This window comes from Heterodontus francisci, chromosome 30 (assembly GCF_036365525.1).
Source record: "Heterodontus francisci isolate sHetFra1 chromosome 30, sHetFra1.hap1, whole genome shotgun sequence".
Classification (NCBI taxonomy): Eukaryota; Metazoa; Chordata; class Chondrichthyes; order Heterodontiformes; family Heterodontidae; genus Heterodontus; species Heterodontus francisci.
In genome coordinates, this window is record NC_090400.1 from 6,806,104 (window position 1) to 6,824,549 (window position 18,446).

An 18,446-nucleotide genomic window follows, 5' to 3' on the forward strand; every position below is an offset into this window, starting at 1 on the left:
ACTGTATCGATAATCTGTCCCTTCACTGGCTGACTCCAGGGGCCCTCGTTTTTCACTCAAAGTCCTTCGATTTCTCAAATAAGTTTTTCAAAATAGGCCAACTTTAGGCCAATGATCCATGAAACTCCTTTCCAGTGTTTCCTACATTACAACAGTGACTTCACTTCAAAAAGTATTTCATTGGCAGTAAAATATTTTCGGACATCCTGAGATCATGAATGAGCTGTATGAATGCAAATCTTTCTTCCCAATTCTGACATACACTCAGGGCACAGAGTGGAACTAAGTGTATCCTCTAATCAGCTACAGAAACTAAACAGAGAAGGTTATGAAGCAGCAAATGCTGTGAATCTCTGGTTAAGTTTTTGTTTGATTTTGAGGAACGGCTTCATCTGGAATGTTGTTCGGTCTCAGACAAACATTCCAAGTGCTATTGCTTCTGAAAAGTTTCATAATTCTGATTCTTAGGACAACCTAGAGGTTAGTATTTGATGGGAAATGATTGCTCCTCTTTAGGAAAACTCCATTGGAACATTAACTGAATTTGGGTGATTAAACTTGGCATCACTCTTTGCCTTTAGTCAGCGAAGCTTGAAGTTCTTGTCATAGAGAGATACAGCATCTAAACAGGCCCTTCGGCCCACAGAGTCTGTGCCAACCAACAACTACCCATTTATCCTAATCCTACATTAATCCCATATTCCCTACCACATCCCCACCATTCTCCGACCATCTATCTACACTAGGGGCAATTTACCTATCAACCTGCAAGTCTTTGGCTGTGGGAGAAAACTGGAGCACCCAGCAGAAACCCATGTGGTCACAGGGCGAACTTGCAAACTCCACACAGGCAGTACCCAGAATTGAACCCAGGTCACTGGAGCTGTGAGGTTGCAGTGCTAACCACTGCACCACTGTGTCACCCTGTCAAGATTTCATCTGCTCAATACTCTGTTGGGGGGTGGGGGCGGGTTGGGGGGGAAAAATAGAGGATGAGTCATTTTTGGCAAAACAAGTTAACCAGGCACCAAACATTGGTAAGGGAAACCAGTCAGGTCCCCGAACAGCAAGAATACATGAATTATTGGATCATATTTCAACTTACATCAAACATAGATTTTAATGCCTGATGCAGGTCCAGAATTTAGAACATGATGGCATAAAACCAACTTTAATTTGGCAAAGAGACTCCCATTGCATTGGCTTTCCTAATGAGTTTAGTGGGATAAAACCTCCATATAGGTTTTAAGGTACTTTGGGCTATTTCCTGTATCCATCACTGAAACACTTTCCTTCTATTTGTTCTTTTTTAAAATTTGTTTCATGGGTTGTGGGCATCGCTGGCAAGACCAGCATTTATTGTCCATCCCTAATTACTCTTGAGAATGTGGTGGTGAGCTGACATCTTGAACCACTGCAGTCCATCTGGTGCAGGTACACCCACACTACTGTTAGGGAGGGAGTTCCAGGATTTTGATCCAGCAACAGTGAAGGAAGGAAGATATATTTCCAAGTCAGGATGGTGTGTGACTTGGAGGGGAACTTGCATGTTGTGGTGTTCCCACACATCTGCTGGTAGAAGAAGTCATGGGCGTGGTGAATTGCTGCAATGCAGCTTATATATGATACACACTGCTGTCACTGTGCATCGGTGGTGAAGGGAGTGATTTTTTAAAATATTTAAAGTGGTTGGTGGGGTGCCGATCAAGCGGGCTGCTTTGTCCTCGATGGTGTCGAGCTTCCTGAGTGTTATTGGAGCTGTACTTATCCAGACAAGCGAAGAGTATTCCAGCACACTCCTGACTGGTGCTTTGTAGATGGCAGACTGGCTTTGGGAGTCAGGAGTTGAGTTACTCAACACAGAATTCCCATCCTCAGACATGCTCTTGTTACCACTATGTTTATGTAGCTGGGCCAGTTAAGTTTGTGGTTAATGGCAACCCCCAGGATGTTGACGTGGGGTGGAGTGGGGGTGGGGATGGAATTCAGTGATTGTTATGCCTTTGAACATCAAGGGGACATAATTAGATTCTCTTTTGTAGGAGATGGTCATTGCCTGGCATTTGAGTGGCACACATGCTACTGGTCACTTTTCAGCCCAAGCCTGAATGTTGTCCAGGTTTTGCTGCATGTGGGCATAGATTGATTCAGTATTCTTGCTTTTATGATACATTGTGTGATTTTATAGCTGCTATTCAATCTTCAGCTTCCTTGGTAATTTGCCTTCTCTTGATTTTACCATCTTGTGATCATACTCTTGATCTTGCTATGATCTATCACTTTGTGTTTGTTTTGTCTTGTGCAGGGGGAACTATGTGTTGTGATTTGACTGAAGGAGAGAGTGAGATAGAAATTTGTCTTGAGATGATCGGGGGGATAGTGAATTGGAAGCTCGTTTTATACTGCACAGAATCGGGTGGATTGACTCTCACTTGTTTTACACCAGCAGCCAAGATGAATTTCTCCCCCAGTGTCTTCATATTGTGTGTGTTTGTGAACCATTGTAAACCTCAAGACCATAGGGCAAAGAGTGGCCTTGCTTATCTGCTTTGAGGGTATCTATTTTCACTACATTTCATTGAATGACTCCGGTCTCTTTCAGCCCCAGTTAACAAAAGTGGAAGGTGTGTGTATTTTTTTTATCAGTGAGGTCGTTCATTTACCTGCTAGAAATGTTCCAACGTAATATGTCCACCAGTCAATACAGACCATAAACATGCTAGGAATTGCCAGGCATATAAAGTGGCCCCACTCCTGCAGGCTGTCAGTAGACCATCCTAAATAAAACACAATGAGTTACGAGCACAGTACAGAAAGTGTTGAAAAGCATAGAAGGAGAAAGGAAAGTAGGGCAAATTGGTTATCGTCCATTTAAACTATCGTCCAAAGTTGGAATTACCACCTGGACCCTACCTGCCCAGGTCCCAACGTACAACTTTTTCCATCGAATGTATACAAACAGAAGTATAACTTGACAGTACTGAGAAACAACATTGGCAGCAGCTGAGCCTCTGAAAAACACCAAGTACACATTTTAAAGGCAGCTTCAAACCATGTTTGTGTCATCATTCTGTGAAAGTTTATGAACTGATAGTTTAACATTTTTTAAAATTTGTTTGCTACTTACGGTACTCCCAGCATCAGCACAAAGAGGAAGAGATAATTGATGATTGCATTGAAGATGTTGGCTATGAAACCAGTGAAAAGCTGAGGCAAGATGATCCCCTGAAGTGGGAACAAGACAATAAAGTCAGGCCTCGGGATTGCCGTTCAATAGACCAACAGTATGTGTGGCATGGTGCCAGTATAGCGGGAAGGTCAGATGCAACTGTTCTCCCAATGGCCATGTTTGGGGTACAATGTGCCCGATCTAAGAGGGTCCCCTTTCCTCACTTGGTTCAGGCTCATTGCTTGAACTTGCCTGCTTGTAGTTGCTGACTACTTGCCCACATTTACAGTTACATCAGCAAATTTAAATTCCCTGTTCACCAGGGAGCTCCCCCATCTATCATTGAGCTTCCCCAGAGTGCAGGAGTTTTGAATCCACTGATTTCAGTCAATAACCTGCTATCTCTCTGATAAGTGTCCTACTCACTCATTCCCCCTATTCTGCTATTCCATGCTCTCACAAAGAGGTTCAAATTTACACAGACCACAATCTGCTCACATTCCTGCAAAAATTCAAAGTTAGAAAAGCCAGGCTTTTTCGATGGAGTTTACTCCTCCAACTATTCAACTGAAAAATTATACACATCGCCCAAATAAACTATGTCCTAGTCACTGTACTGTCCAGGATGTAAAAATACACACTCTATCCACAAAAGCTTGTACTAGCTTTGGAAGGCTGAGGAGTGTAAGAAATGAATGTGTGTACTGGCGTGACCGTATATCTTCTTTCATCCTTTCTTCCGAAGTCATCAGAACAAACATCCAAGACATTTCTTTTTTTCCTTTTTGGGGGAGGTGCCATAATCACAAGAAGTGCAGCAATGAAAATAAAAGAAATAAACTGAAGCGTTATAAAAATTAGAACAATTTTAAAAGACTGGAACATTTGCTTTCAACTAGATGGAGGACACAGTCACATGACAAATACCACCTCCTGCACTTAGATACACATCCATGTCTACAGGAACTAAACAAATTAACCTCATCTACATGGAAATGAGACAGCTCATCACATATGGATGTGAGTGATGCACAAAATGAGCTAAAACAAAGACATTCACAGATTCTACGTCTCCAACTACCCTTCAATGCAATAGAGTGCAAACAGCCCTCATATTATCAAAATGGGGCCATGGTAAGCTATTCTACCAGCCCATCAAGAGCTGAGACCTAAGACTGAGATTGATAAGACTGCCGGCGATAACATATGGTGTCTGGCCCGTGCTGGTCGCACGCTAAAGAGCTGCCACAATTCCAAGCCTCCGATCACGTGGAGCAGTGGGCTGCCCATTCCCAGCAGTAGCGTCAGCTGCCTGTGCAAAGGTTTTGCTGCCATTTTTAAACAGCTGTTAGCCCGACCAGCAAATTTAAATATTTAAATAAAGATTAAATTAAATTAAATAAATGCATCCCTTCTGCTCCTGTCCCACCTCCTCAATAACAATTAAATTAATTATTAGCCCTTCCTCCTAAAACCTTTACCATCTGACCTTCTCCACCCGCCCAACAACTGCAGATCTTACATCTGATCTATGGGTATGTGGGATCACTTAGCTCTGTCTATCGCATGCTGCTTACACTGTTTGACATGCCTGTGTTATAGCTTCACAAGGCTCAGTTTGAGGTTTGCCTTGTGCTGCTCCTAGCATGCCCTCCTGCACTCTTCATTGAACCAAGTTTGGTTCTGACTTAATGGTAATGGTAGAGTGGGGGATATGCCAGGCCATGAGGTTACAGATTGTGGCTGAGTACAATTCTACTGCTGCTGATGGCCCGCAGTGCCTCATGGGTGCTCAGTTTTGAGTTGTGGATCTGTTTGAAATCTATCCCATTTAACACAGTGGTAATGCCACACAACACAACAGTCTCCTCAATGTGAAGATGGGACTTTGTCTCCATAAGGACTGTGTGGTAATCACTTCTACCAATACTGTCATGGACAGATGCATCTTCAACAGTTAGATTGGTGAGGAAGAGGTCAAGTAGGTTTTTATTCTCTTATTAGTTTCCTCACCCCTGCCGCAGACCCTGTCTGGCAGCTATGTCTTTTAGGACTTGGCCAGCTTGGTCAGTCATGGTGCTACCGAGCCACTCTTGACAATGGTCATTGAAGTCCCCCACCCAGAGTATATTCTGTGCAGTTGCCACCCTCAGTGCTTCTTCCAGTTGGCTTTCGACTGATTCAGCAGCCAAGGGCGGGGGTGAGGGCTGGTAGGTGCAAATCAGCAGGAGGTTTCCTTGCCCATGTTTGACCTGATACCATGAGACTTCACAGGGTGCAGAGTCAATGTTGAAGACCCCCAGGGCAACTCCCTCACTACTGTATACACTGTGCTGCCACCTGTCGGGGGGGGGGGTCTGTCCTGCCAGTGGGGCAGGAGATATCCAGGGATATTGATGGTGGTGTCTGGGGCATTGTTTGTAAGGTATGATTTCTGAGTATGACTATGTCAGGCTGATGCTTGACTAGTCTGTGGGACAGCTCTCCCAACTTTGGCACAGGTCCTCAGATGTTAGCAAGGAGGACAGGGCTGGGTTTGCCCTTGTCATTTCCAGTGCCTGGATCAATGCTGGATGGTCCGTCCAGTTTCGTTTCTTTTCTTAGGCTTCGGAGCAGTTTGATACAACTGAGTAGCTTGCTAGGCCAGAGGGCATTTAAGAGCCAACCACATTGCTGTGGGTCTGGAGTCACATGTTGGCCAGACCAGGTAAGGATGGCAGATTTCCTTCCATAAAGAACATCAGTTTCATCCTTGGCCAAGCCGTCTGGCATCACCGGACAGGCGCCGGCACCATTTTTAAAGGGCTCCAAGCCCTTCACTATCATTTGCATTTTTAAAGGAAACAAATGTTCAAAATTAAAGTTGCACATGTAGTAACATTTTCACTCCCTCACCCACAACCCAAAGGAAGAATCGATTCATTAATTTCCCATTTCCCCCCCCCCCTCAAAAAAACTTCGATACAGATTCTGACGTCCCCCACCCCACCACCAACTTTTATTAACTTCAAACCTTAACCCCTTCCCACCATCGCCCCCACCAATCAAAAGACTGTTCCCCGCTCTCCACCATCGGCCGACCTGAGAATTTCACTGCTCCCCCCTCCCCACCAGTGTCACACCTCGGAAGTCTGTACAAACATCCGAAGGCACGGGAGTTCTGGCCGGTGGGCGGACTATCAGTATGGGACGGTCGTCTGGTCCAGGCAGGTTTATTTGCATTTTTAAAAATTGATTTTTATATTAAAATGAAGGTCCGCCGTGCTGTATCGAGGCCTCGCCGCCGCGGGCAAAATGCGATGGGGCCTTCTCGGCGTCGGGAGTCATGGTGAGCCTCTCCCAGAAGAATTTTCCGGGCCCCCCACCACGACCCCTGATGTCGGAGGGCTGGTAAAATTCAGCCCAGACTGTCAGTGAAAAAAACTGACACTCCAGTAATTTTCACATTCACAGTCTGGGTGATAATCTGGGAAAGCAGATCACCTGCCCATTGTCGACGCCACCCGATTTTATCCCTTTGATTTTAGTGTCATGAAATTGGGTGGATTCTACATTCGGCTTTTTCACCTCCTTAAACCTCTCTGCCTCACTTTCCTCCTTCAAGACCCTCCAATCTCTTTGACCTAATCTTTTGGTCATCTGCCTCAAAATCTCTTTATGTGGCTCAGTGTCATATTTTGTTTGATAAAACCTTGCGATGTTTTACGATGTTAAAGGCGTTATATAAAAACAAGTCGTTGTTGTTGACTATACCTGATTCTGAAGGTATCTGATCTCTAATTCATAGAGAAATGTTGCCTAAGAAAGAATATTGAAAATAGTTAGCAGCAGATAATGTATCAATCACTATTGAAATAAAAAAGCTAGTTACATTCATAATTCCTTGAAAAGTTTATTCATTATTCAGATCTTCATTGGGGTTATGTTCAGCCTGACTGCAGATCATTTACACAGGTCCTCTATGACCCAAGCTATAGCTTGAGGAAATAGGAAGACATATCAGAAGCACTGGTCTGGAAGGTTCTATCATCAGAACAGATGCTACAGAGATGGAGAAACTGGAAGAATGGAATGGAGTCCTTACAGGAAGCAGGGTGTGAGGAAGTGTAGTCGAGGTAGCTGTGGGAGTCAGTGGGCATATAATGAATATTTGTTGATAGTCTATCTTCAGAAATGGAGACAGAGAAGTCGAGAAAGGGAAGGGAGGGAAGGGAAGTGTCGGAAATGGACCATATAAAGGCGAGAGAAGGGTGGAAATCGGAAGCAAAGTTGATGAAGTTCTCCAGTTCAGGGTGAGAACAGGAAATGGCACTGATACAGTCATCAATGTACCAGAAAAAGAGGTGAGGGAGGAGGCCTGAGTAGGACTGGAACTAGGAATGGTCCACATACCCAACAAAAAGGCAGGCATAGCTGGGACCCATGCGGGTACCTATAGGAACAGCTTTTATTTGGAAGAAGTGAGAGGAGTTAAAGGAGAAGTTGTTTAATGTGAGAGCAAGTTCAGCTGGGCGGAGCAAGGTGGTGGTGAATGGAAACTGGCTGGACCTCCATTCAAGGAAATAATGGAGAGCCTCAAACTATCCTGGTGAGTGACAGAGGTGCAGAGAGATTGGAAATCCATGGTGACAAAGAGAAGGTTAGGGTCAGGAAATTGGAAACTGTTAAAGAGACGGGAGCATCAGAAGAGTCATGGATGTAGGTGGGGAAAAACTGGACAAGAGGTGAAAAAATAGAGTGTACATAGGAAGAAATCAGTTCAGTGGGCAGGATTTGGCTGAAATGATCAGTCTACCAGGGCAATCCTGTTTGTGAATCTTGGGAAGGAGTTGAAGCGGGCTGTTCGGGGTTGGGGGACTATGAGGTGGAAAGCTGTGGATGGAAGATCTCCAGAGGAGATGAAGTCAGTCACAGTCCTGGAAACAATAGTTTGATTTTCAGTGATGGAGTCCTGGTCTAGTGGGAGGTAAGCGGAAGTGTCGGAGAGTTAGCTAAGGATTGGGCAGGAACCAGGAAGCACTTGAGCTACAGTTATTGGCCTCAGCAATCCTGGGCCATGAAAGGTAAGAAATAAGTCACTCCCGATAGCCAGTTAGTTATGATGGTGCTGGAATGTGTGTGTGTTTGTGTGTGTGTGAGAGTGAGTGAGTCTGTTTGTGTGAATGTGTGAGTGTCAGTATATGAGTATGCGTGTGCATGGGTATGTGAGTGTGTGTATATGTGTGAATATTTTTTGTGCATGAACATCTTTCTCTGAGTGTGCACATGGGGATCAGTGACAAGGTTGAGGTTCTGGAACTCTGCTGGCATCTGTCTTTGGGTTATTTAAGACTTCTTCCAGTATCTAGCTATTTGGCACTGAGTCATTATTGTTCCCCAATTGAGAACAGCATAGTCTGGGGATCATCCTGATGGATATGGGCTTGATGGTTGGTGTATTAACCCAGTTGGTCACAAGGAGATCCACTGTGATCTTCTGGACTCTTTTGGCCTGTTCACGTTTCAGGTAACTACTGATTCAGTTTTTTAACGAGCTATGTGTGCATGTGCACGACTGATAATAATTTACTTACAGGAAGACCAGGAATAAATATCATTACATAGAGTTGTGTTAACCTGCAAGAGAAATAGAAGATTCTGGTAACAATAGGGAAACCATAGAACATCACTATCTGATCATAAGAATATAATAAATGGGATCAGGAACAGACCATAAAGTCTCTCGAGCCTGCTCCGCCTTTCAATAAAATCATGGATGATATTGACCTCAATTTCACTTTCCTTCCAATCCCCATATCCCTTAATTCCCCTAGAGTCCAAAAATCTATCAATTGCAGCCTTGATTCTACATGATTGACATCCACAGCCTTCTGGGGGACAGAATACCAAACATTCGCAATCTCTGAGTGAAGAAATTTCTCCTCATCTCAGACCTAAATGAATCAAAGATAAACTCAAACTGAGGAATCAAAGTCTTGCAGCACAGTGAAGTACCAACATCCTGTGCCCCAGCAATGAAGGCAGCAAGTTAGATCTGCCACATAGTGGACTCTCAGGCAGGTTTCACTGGGAGACACAATAGAACAAGGGAAATAATATATCATAGAGATGGTCATAACGTCACAACTCTGATGTTTGTACTGATATCTGTTCTGGTACAACAGGCATGAAATCAACATTCATTGTACTGCCTCATTTACATATGTAAGGGACCGGACGCCTGTTTTATTCAACTGCCCAGGACACCTGGAAAACTGCCTTTACCAATATGGCTGTGGGATGTTGCTTCCCAAAACTGGTTTCTGCCTTGAAAATTGACAAAAAGATCAATTTCTACCCCTACATTCCTACCTCCCAGTGATGTATTTCAAAGGCATATTTATGTCATTGCAGAGGAAAATTATTCACATTCAGTTTGAAATGGTAAGAAGGGCAGTATTTGGTGAGGATACAGAGAGATTTACTAGAATGGTTCCATGGATGAGGGATTACATGTATATGGATAGACTGGAGAAACTGTGATTTTTCTCCTTTGAGCAGCAAAGGCTAAGAGGTGATTTGAAAAGGATGTTTAAAATCATCAAGGGTTTAAATAGAGTAAATACAAAGAAATTATTTCGAAAAGCTAAGTGTCAATAACCAGAGGGCACAGATTCAAGGTGATTAGTAAAAGAACCAGAGATGACATGAGGAAAAATGTTTTTATGGCATGAGTGATTAGGATTTGGCTTTGCCTGATAGGGTGGTGGGGACAGATTCAATGGTAGCCTTCAAACAGGAATTGGATAAATACTTGAAGAAGAAAGAATTGTAGAGACATGGGGAAAGAGCGAGGAAGTGGGACTAACTGGATTGTTCTTCGAAAGGGTTGCGACAGATTCGATGATCTGAATGGCCTCCTCCTCCCATTGTAGAATTCTATCATTCTATTTATTTTCTAAAGAATCAAACAGGCAGCTGTTCTGGGGTTTGGAGTAGTTTTGTATCTAACTCCCAATAAGACATGAGTTTGAATCACAGGATCACTCAGACTCACTTGCTCAGTTTCCAGTCAGGTTGCTCCATGTGGCTGCAAAGGATTCCGGGGGAGAAAAGAATGACCAGTCTTGAACTGAGAGGTGCCTCCAGCCACCCTGTTACAGAGTGGCACTGACTAACAGAGTCTGTGGAGAGGATTGATGGAATATGTAGAAACTCTGTTGAAATCCCCCTTATTCTAAGGACTAAAGTCTGTTTTGTTTAGTTCTATTATAGGATTTATTTTGCTGCATTATTTTCCCTTTCAATTTCAGCTTAGTTTCTCACTCCCATCACACCAACTATGTGGACAGCATGAGTCTTGTTGCTATTCCCTATCAATGCTGCTCTGAATGTTGTTACCAGGTGGAATCCATTGCAAGATGGTCGACTCAGTATTTCATTGGCCCACTCTGTATTGAGGAAACCATCTAGCCTCTGCTTGACCAAAATTTGCATGTTCATGAACACACTCTGTCTTTGGGCCACAAACTCAGGATGGCTTCTTTCTTTCACACTAACGCCATCATTTTATTCTCTTTGTCATAAAAAATAGATAAGACTCTCACTTGGCTACTGCAGGAGATTGTTTGATAGCCAATAAAATGTGCTCAATGTTTATGAAGATGGCCCAGCAGGGAAAACAGGTTATCATGAGAATGAGAATCCCTCTTTGGAGAATCACTCCAATTCGCTCCAAGTTCTTACTGCCAAACGTCTAAAAATCAGAACAAAAGTTTAGTTAAAGTGAGTTATATCGATATTGCTCATTAACATTCTGATCGATGCCATTGATTCTACATGGACCGACTGCAAAAAACTGTAAAAAATTAGAATATTAAAATAATTATCTCTCTTAACCAAAACCCTTTTGATTGGATACCATTCTTGCTCAGCATTTAATATGCCAACTTCATTCTGACCACAACCACAGGAGTGGAAATTACCTCTGAACCACTATACCTACTGCACATTGGAGAGAAAATTTAACAGAATTTGAAGAGAAATGATGAGAAAGGACAGAATGATCCGATACCATTTGATTCATTCTGTCCCTCCTTTCTTTAAACCATCTGCTGCTACATGGAATCTACCCAATTAACTTATCTCCTAAGGAAAGCTTCTGCAAGTTTTCTCAGTATCCCCAAAAGCAGAGTAAACAATGCTAATGAATATTTATTTAATGTTACAGTTTCCATCCTGATTGATCTTCAGAGTAAGAGTTGGTGTTTGCAGTTGAATGCTGAGAGGCTGCTCGTACATTTGCTATTGTGTCAGCTGTGGTTCAGTTGTAGCACTCTCACCTCTGTGTCAGAAGGTTGTGAGTTCAAGATCCACTCCAGAAATTTGTGCACAGCTATCTACATTGGCACCTCAGTACAGTACTGAGGTAGTGCTGCACTGTTCGAGCTGCCACCTTTAGGATGTGATGTTAAACTGAGGCTCTATCTGCCCTTTCTGATGGATGTAAAAAGATCCTGGGGCACTATTTCAAAGAAGGGCAGGGGAGTTATCCCAGGAATCCTGACCAGTATTGATTCCTCAATCAACATCAATAAAAAACAGATTATCTGGTCATTATCGCATTGCTGTTTATGGAAGCTGCCTTCTTGAACCACTGCAGTCCATGTGGTGTAGATACACCCACAATGCTGTTAGAGAGGGAGTTCTAGGATTTTGACCCAGTGACAATGAAGGAACAGCGATATAGTTCCCATGTCAGGATGGTGTGTGATTGGAGGGATTAGGGTGAGGGTTAGCCATTAGTGATGGAGATGGACAGGATGGCACACACCATTGTTCTGTAGAGGGTCAAGAGATCCTCAAGGACGACCCTCAAAGGAGTGAGAGCAGGTGTCCAGGGAGGTCAATTTCCAGACTCTGGCCCCGAGGATCTGGCAGCAGTTCCACAGGAAGTTCACACAAGTGGTCATGGTCATTGACTGCAGCTTAACATTAACATCTCCAACCCACCACACCATCAGTATCTGTTCAATACACCACACCCCCATCACTCACCCAGCAGCAGTCCCAGCACTGAGGGCACACACCGAACATCCAGATAATCCACCTCACCCTCACACACCTAACAATGCTGCCAGCCTCACACTCACCACTTACTGCCTCCACATACCTAAAGCTATTCAGCTATGGCAGGCAGATCACCCAAACACAGTGCTGCACAATCATTGATATTCTCTCTCTCTCGCAGGACAAGGTGGCAAACAATAGAAAGGAGCAGAGCAGAACTGGTGGGAGACAAGACGCCGCCATTTCCTGAACCCTACGGTGCAGATGATTCTCTGCATTATGGGATTGGCTGCACGAGAGCCCATGTCATCCAGTGTCGCCAAGAGAATTCAGGATGACGGTATGTTACTGCCTTATGCCCCTTCTCAACTGCCACTCACCATCATCCTGGGATCTCCCATGAAGAGCAAGCTGCTGATGGTGTCCATGGACCTCTTTCTTCCCACCCCACACCCCCTTCCCTCACACCAACCTTCCCCTTCTGAGTTTCTGCTTTTAGACAGGCAAAACTGCCACCTGCAGCTGAAGGAGGAAGAGAGAGAGCAACACCATACCACTGATAAAGAGACCCTGTCAATTGATCAGACACTCGCAGCCACCAGCTCAGATACTGGAACTGCACGTACCTTGGAGGCTATCATAGAGTTGGGGTCAGCATGTGGTGAGTCATCTGGGCACAAGTGGGCTGCAGCTAGGCTAGGGTTCATTTTCCAGCTCCCTGAAGGGCACAGGTACAGAGGAGTTCTGCTGCAGAAGAATCAGATGAGGACCTGGATGGGATGACATTCAGGTGAGCGCTGATGGGAATGCATCCTGAGATTCTGGGTGCATTATTGGCCTGCCTGTCACTGTCAAGGGGCATGGAGAAGTCTGTCTCCAAGCTGGTAGAGGGCATTGAGCAGAGCTTGACCTCTCACAGCCTCTGCTTCATTCTGACATGCTGAGGACTCAGTGGTACTGCCACTGCTATGCCCATACCTGTTGTAGCCTTTCTGTGGACAGGTCACCTAATCCTCTACCTTTCCTGTGAGGATACAGCAATACTCTCCAGGAACTCACCACAACACCTCCAGAACACTTCCAGACACTTTACAATAGCAGAAGTTCTTCAAAATTACCTTCCCTGCAAGTTGGTGCCTGGCCCTTTAAATAACACTGGTGTCAGACCTGTCTTACAGCTCAATGCTTGCTGTTTGCAGAGTGACAAGAAAACTTGTTCCCTGGACCTGCTTGGTCCAAATTAGGAAGTCTGACATCACAACAGCTGGTAGGGTGTGTGCTGTCAGGATAGCGCTACTTCACATTCTTCTGGCACACACAGGGACGCCCGCATGGGCACCCTTCTCAACACAGCCTGCCATGCGGGCCATGTTGGAAGAAGCTGATGGCACAGCCTGTATCTCCAGGAGGGCACAAGGCTTACATATCACCACTTGCAGCAGCGCTATGGAAACCAAATTCACACCCCTATTGTTCTCTGATATAATGAATTAATTTTTGCTGCATAAGAGGTTCATCACTGCCCACTGTACAGCCTGGAGTTAACGGCACCTACCTGGGATATGAGTGTGTCACATGCTGTAGACAATCCCATACCTATAGTGATCCCTGATACAGATATTACCTGTACAAAAGAAATAAAGAGAAAAAGAACATTTAGCACCATCATCATAGGTGCCAGCAACATGCTACAAAATACAAAATCCTATTTTTATGCAAATAAATAAAACACCATTGTGATTTTGTTTTGTTCCTCATTCTTTCCCTTTTTTCTCTGCCTTCCCATCTGATACTAACTCTTAATTATCTTCTTACTTCTAGACTCGACTATTCCAGTATTCTTCTGGCTGGTCTCTAATTTTTCACCTGCTGATAAACAGCAATTCTTCCAAAACTCAGCCTCGCTGACCTCAAACTCACACCAAGTCCTGTTCACCCATGACCCCGTGTTCAATTCCAGAAAGCCAGTTGGTGAAGGATAGCACTGGAGTCAATCCTTAAAGACCCTTATATTTATTTACAAGCTTACACGTTACAAGCATAGACCTCCTAACCCAACACACATAGTTTTAGTCTGTGTCTATTTTTAAAAGGGCTCAAATGAGCCCTAGTAAATGTCCACCCCTGCACACAATTAAACAGAATTCATAGATATTTAATAGATTCCCTTATCTCGCCTTATATAAAAAATTGACTTTTTGTGAACAACCAAAGTTTCAAAACACCCATTGTATAGAATCTCATTTAATTATTTGACAAATAGAATCCCATCTCCATGGCAGTATTTCGACAGCCAAAGAACTTTTATGCAAATAAATAAAACACCCTTGTGATTTTGTTTTGTTCCTCATTCTTACCCTCTTAGTTTCCCAAACTAAAGGACAACATTTCTCAATTTCACCCATAAGAAATATTTTGAAACCAGCTGCACTAGAATACCAATCAGGAAGATTAACATGTGAAGCGTCGCTAAAAATGACTGGTTTCATGTTTTTTGGGTCACCTAAGAATGGGAATTTAAGTCCACTTTTCTCCAGATTTAATTTTTCTAATGTTTTATTTGTCCTTAAAACTTTCTGTACTTACTCTATTTTGTGTGTCGGAACTCTTACTGTGAGATTGCCCTCTTGCACTATCAGACGGTCGTCTCTGGAAGGTGATGGTTTTCTGATGCTAGAGTCACTTCTGAACCCACTGTCAGTACTTTCACTGAGCTTTCTTACTCTCTACTTTTTCATCCCATTCTGTCAGTCTATGGAGCTTGGTTCTTCACCATCATCATGAACATTCAACCAATATTTAGCTTGCCAGGAGCTTTTACTGCATATCCCACAAGTGTCACATCCCTCCATTCACTGGAGCCCTCTGGAATATATTCCACCTGAGTACCCATTCTGGGCAATTGGATTTTGGATGTGATAGCTCTGTTCTGTGTGTCATGATCACTCACTATCCAGCCTTGATCTACCGTATTCTGTTGCGCAGGACCTTCATCACAAAACACGAGTACATGAGGTACAAGGAACCTCATTTATTTCTATCAGCTGCTCAGAGTCTGAGATTTTGTAATTAATTCCACGTAATCATGAGGACTGAACCTTAATAGTTTGATAAATACTGTCTTACCATCACAACCTATTATCTTACCAGGGACTTTCCATTCCCTAAGACCTCTCTTTTATAACACATCAAATCTCCTGAATTAAATTCTCTCTCTCTGTAAAATAGTAATGGTTTTACTAAAACGTAACCTCATGGTGAAGTTTGACTAAATTACCATCATGCCTTTAGTGCTGTGGACAGTTCGGTTTCTGTTGAACCAAAGGCTGGGATTTTATGTGGCACCCCTGAGGCAAGGTCAGATGCGGGAGGTATGGAGTATCGCGATCAATGATGGGGGGAGTGCAGGGGGTGTGCGCGGAGTGCCCGTCACCAAGCAATCTTCCCAGGGGCGGTATAGACCAACAACAGCCTTCCTGCCCAGAGCTCAATTCAGGCCCTTATGTGGCCTATTAACAGCAATTAAGGACGTCTTCCCCCACCACTGGGATGTTACCAGCGGCGGGGAGGGGCTCTGCCACGTGAGGAGGCATCTTTTAACATGAGGCACACTCTCTGTGGGCTTGGAGAGGGTCCCTCCTCCCTGGGCAATCTGTGGCCCATGGAAGGACCCCGCTGGGAACTACAGTACCATTCCCCCACCTCCCCCCGGGAGCCCCTTCCTGTTGGACGTCAAACCCAACCCCACCACTGGGGCCTTCCAACTGACCCCGGCGATCCCGCCTCACTTACCTGATGTCCGGGGTCCCAGTGCTGGGTTTGGGTCCAAGGCCTCTGCAGTACCAGCAGTGGCCACTGCTGCTGGTGGCACTGCCGATACTGCTGAGCTGCCAACCCTCTGATTGGCCAGCAACTCTTCAAGACAGGATCCCCATCATTAAAGGGACAGGGATCCCGGCTCCTGAAATTTAGATTTTAAAAGACCGGAGGATCGCTCTAGTGGGGGCACGAAAAGGCAGGGGTGGGCATTCCCCCGCCTTTTCAGCCTGACACCGGGATCCCTGCTCCAACACAAAATCCAGCCCATAGTGTTCTGTAGTAATTGTGTTTACCCAGACAGTGCTGTCCAATTAAACAAAGCCAATGTGTTCAAGATGAAACATCTGTGTTTGAAATGAGGGAACGAGCCTTGAGACTTAACAAGTTTTGATAAGACCCTAAGAACTAATAATAGCTGAAACAAAAACAAAAAGTGCTGGAAATACTCAGCAGGCCTGGCAGCATCTGTGGAAAGAGAAACAGAGTTAATGTTTCAGGTCTGTGACCTTTCATCAGAACCCTGTCCCTTTGTTGTGTCTGGTGCCTCGCCTGATACCAGGTGGTCCGAGTGGTTTTATCCTTAGCAGACCTTTTCCTAACTATTTGAGTGGCTTGCTAGGCCATTTCAGAGGGCAGTTAAGAGTGAATCACATTGCTGCAGGTCTGGAGTCACATATAGGCCACTCTGATGAAAGGTCACAGACCTGAAATGTTAACTTTGCTTCTCACTCCACAGATGCTGCCAGACCTGCTGAGCATTTCCAGCATTTTTTTTTTCAGATTTCCAGCATCTGCAGTATTTTGCTTTCATTTAACTAACAATAGCTGCCAGGCTAAAGACACAAACTCATTTGGAAGAATATCAATGCAGCCGAGTCCATCTGAACATCGAAGGATAAGGAACTTCCCCCAAGCACCTCTAACTGATGGAAAATTACTGAAAGTAGTTTAAAGAAGATTGACACTGCCCGGGTGGGCTTTCTCAAACAAAGGGCTCAGCATGTCACAGGGTATTTTGGCATAGGACAAATATACTGTAGTCTTAAGTTTATAGGCCCCCCTTAGACAGGTTCGGAGGTTGGAGGGCCCACAGAATTACGATGGGAGACGGTGAGACAGAGCAGTTGCGGTTACGGATGTTTCACATATTTGTAAAAAGGTCCTTTAATCCAATTTGCAGCATTAAAAAAATAATGACATCGTCATTGAAACATAATAAATTTTTATGATGTCTTGCCCGACAGCTTTTAAAGCTGCAAATGCAGCATGGATTTTGTTCAGGAGTTGTAGATAGTTCTTCATAGATTAGGTTATGAGTTACATCATATTTACTAGCTATTGTATATGGGTCAGCAGCTTCCTGTTTTTGTCAATATTGCGCAGCTGCATTACACAATACTCTTGTAATCATGATGAAATTACAGTGCTGACTTCTGGAGATTCCTTGGATTTTCTTACCTGTTTTCTCCCCATTACAAGTTCTGGAACAATGTGATTCCAAATGGATAGCAGCAGAATTGTGACATTTATATAGAAGTAAAAGACCAGCAGCTTTCAACATGTCACTGAGCTGGTGTCCCAAGTGAAAATAATACATGCCAGAGCACAGAAATCGAGACATTCCCAAAGTGCCTTTTGCCATTTTAAAATGAGTTTACATAACACAAGTCTTTAAACTTGTGTTTTAAGTTAACTCAACTGCTAGGAAGTGGGGGAGAGACACAGAGAGATAAGGGGACAGAGAGAGAGATGAGAAAGAGAGAGGTGGGGTGGGGGGAAACAGAGAGACAGGTGAGCAAGAGAGGGAGGGAGAGAGGTGGGCGGGTGGGGACAGAGAGGGCTGTCCAAACTTTTTGCATGGGAGGATCACATTACAATTTTTGTCTTACATAGTGAGTCGCTGAGACAATTTTGGAAAGATAAAGGCATTAATAATGTATCTCACTATTAATCAAAGCAACAATGAATGTGTATTTTTGCGAAGAAGCTTTGAATGAGAAGACTGATTTATTGACTTACTTTCTCATCACTATGTTGGACACTGATTTAGTGTGATACCGAGCATTTGTTTTGCTTGCACAAGTTGTCAATGTCTGCCCATACACTTGCTGTAGTGATGTGAAGTTTTCTGCATAGACGTCCATCTGTCATAAGTGATCCTGATTGCATTCTCTCCCTCCTCTCTCTCTCCATGCCCCCTCTTTGTGTTCCCCTCTCTCTGTGTTATCCCCCCTCTCTGTATTGTTCCTTTCCCTTCTCTGTGTTGCCCCCCTCTCTCTTGTCCCCCACTCTCTCTCTCTCTGTTCCTATCCCTATCTCTCTTTCTCTCTTTCTGTATCCCCTCTCCCTCTCTCTATCCCCCCTTTCTCTGCCCTGCCTCTCTCTCTGTTGCCTGCTTTCTGTCCCACCT

At 44.1% G+C, this 18,446-nt stretch overlaps 1 protein-coding gene across 1 annotated transcript in view; it reads right to left on the reverse strand.

Annotated features, from left to right (window-relative positions):
- The window catches only part of LOC137346420 (multidrug and toxin extrusion protein 1-like), a 159,157-nt gene that overhangs the window by 53,485 nt on the left and 87,226 nt on the right, over positions 1-18,446 (reverse strand). Inside the window, exons 6-12 of the mRNA XM_068009874.1 lie at positions 13,773-13,841; positions 10,756-10,904; positions 8,743-8,785; positions 6,923-6,967; positions 3,128-3,225; positions 2,914-3,011; positions 2,664-2,777 (exon numbers count right to left, since the gene is read on the reverse strand). Coding sequence (XP_067865975.1) covers positions 2,664-2,777; positions 2,914-3,011; positions 3,128-3,225; positions 6,923-6,967; positions 8,743-8,785; positions 10,756-10,904; positions 13,773-13,841 — 616 coding nt within the window. The remainder of the gene's footprint in view (positions 1-2,663; positions 2,778-2,913; positions 3,012-3,127; positions 3,226-6,922; positions 6,968-8,742; positions 8,786-10,755; positions 10,905-13,772; positions 13,842-18,446) is intronic.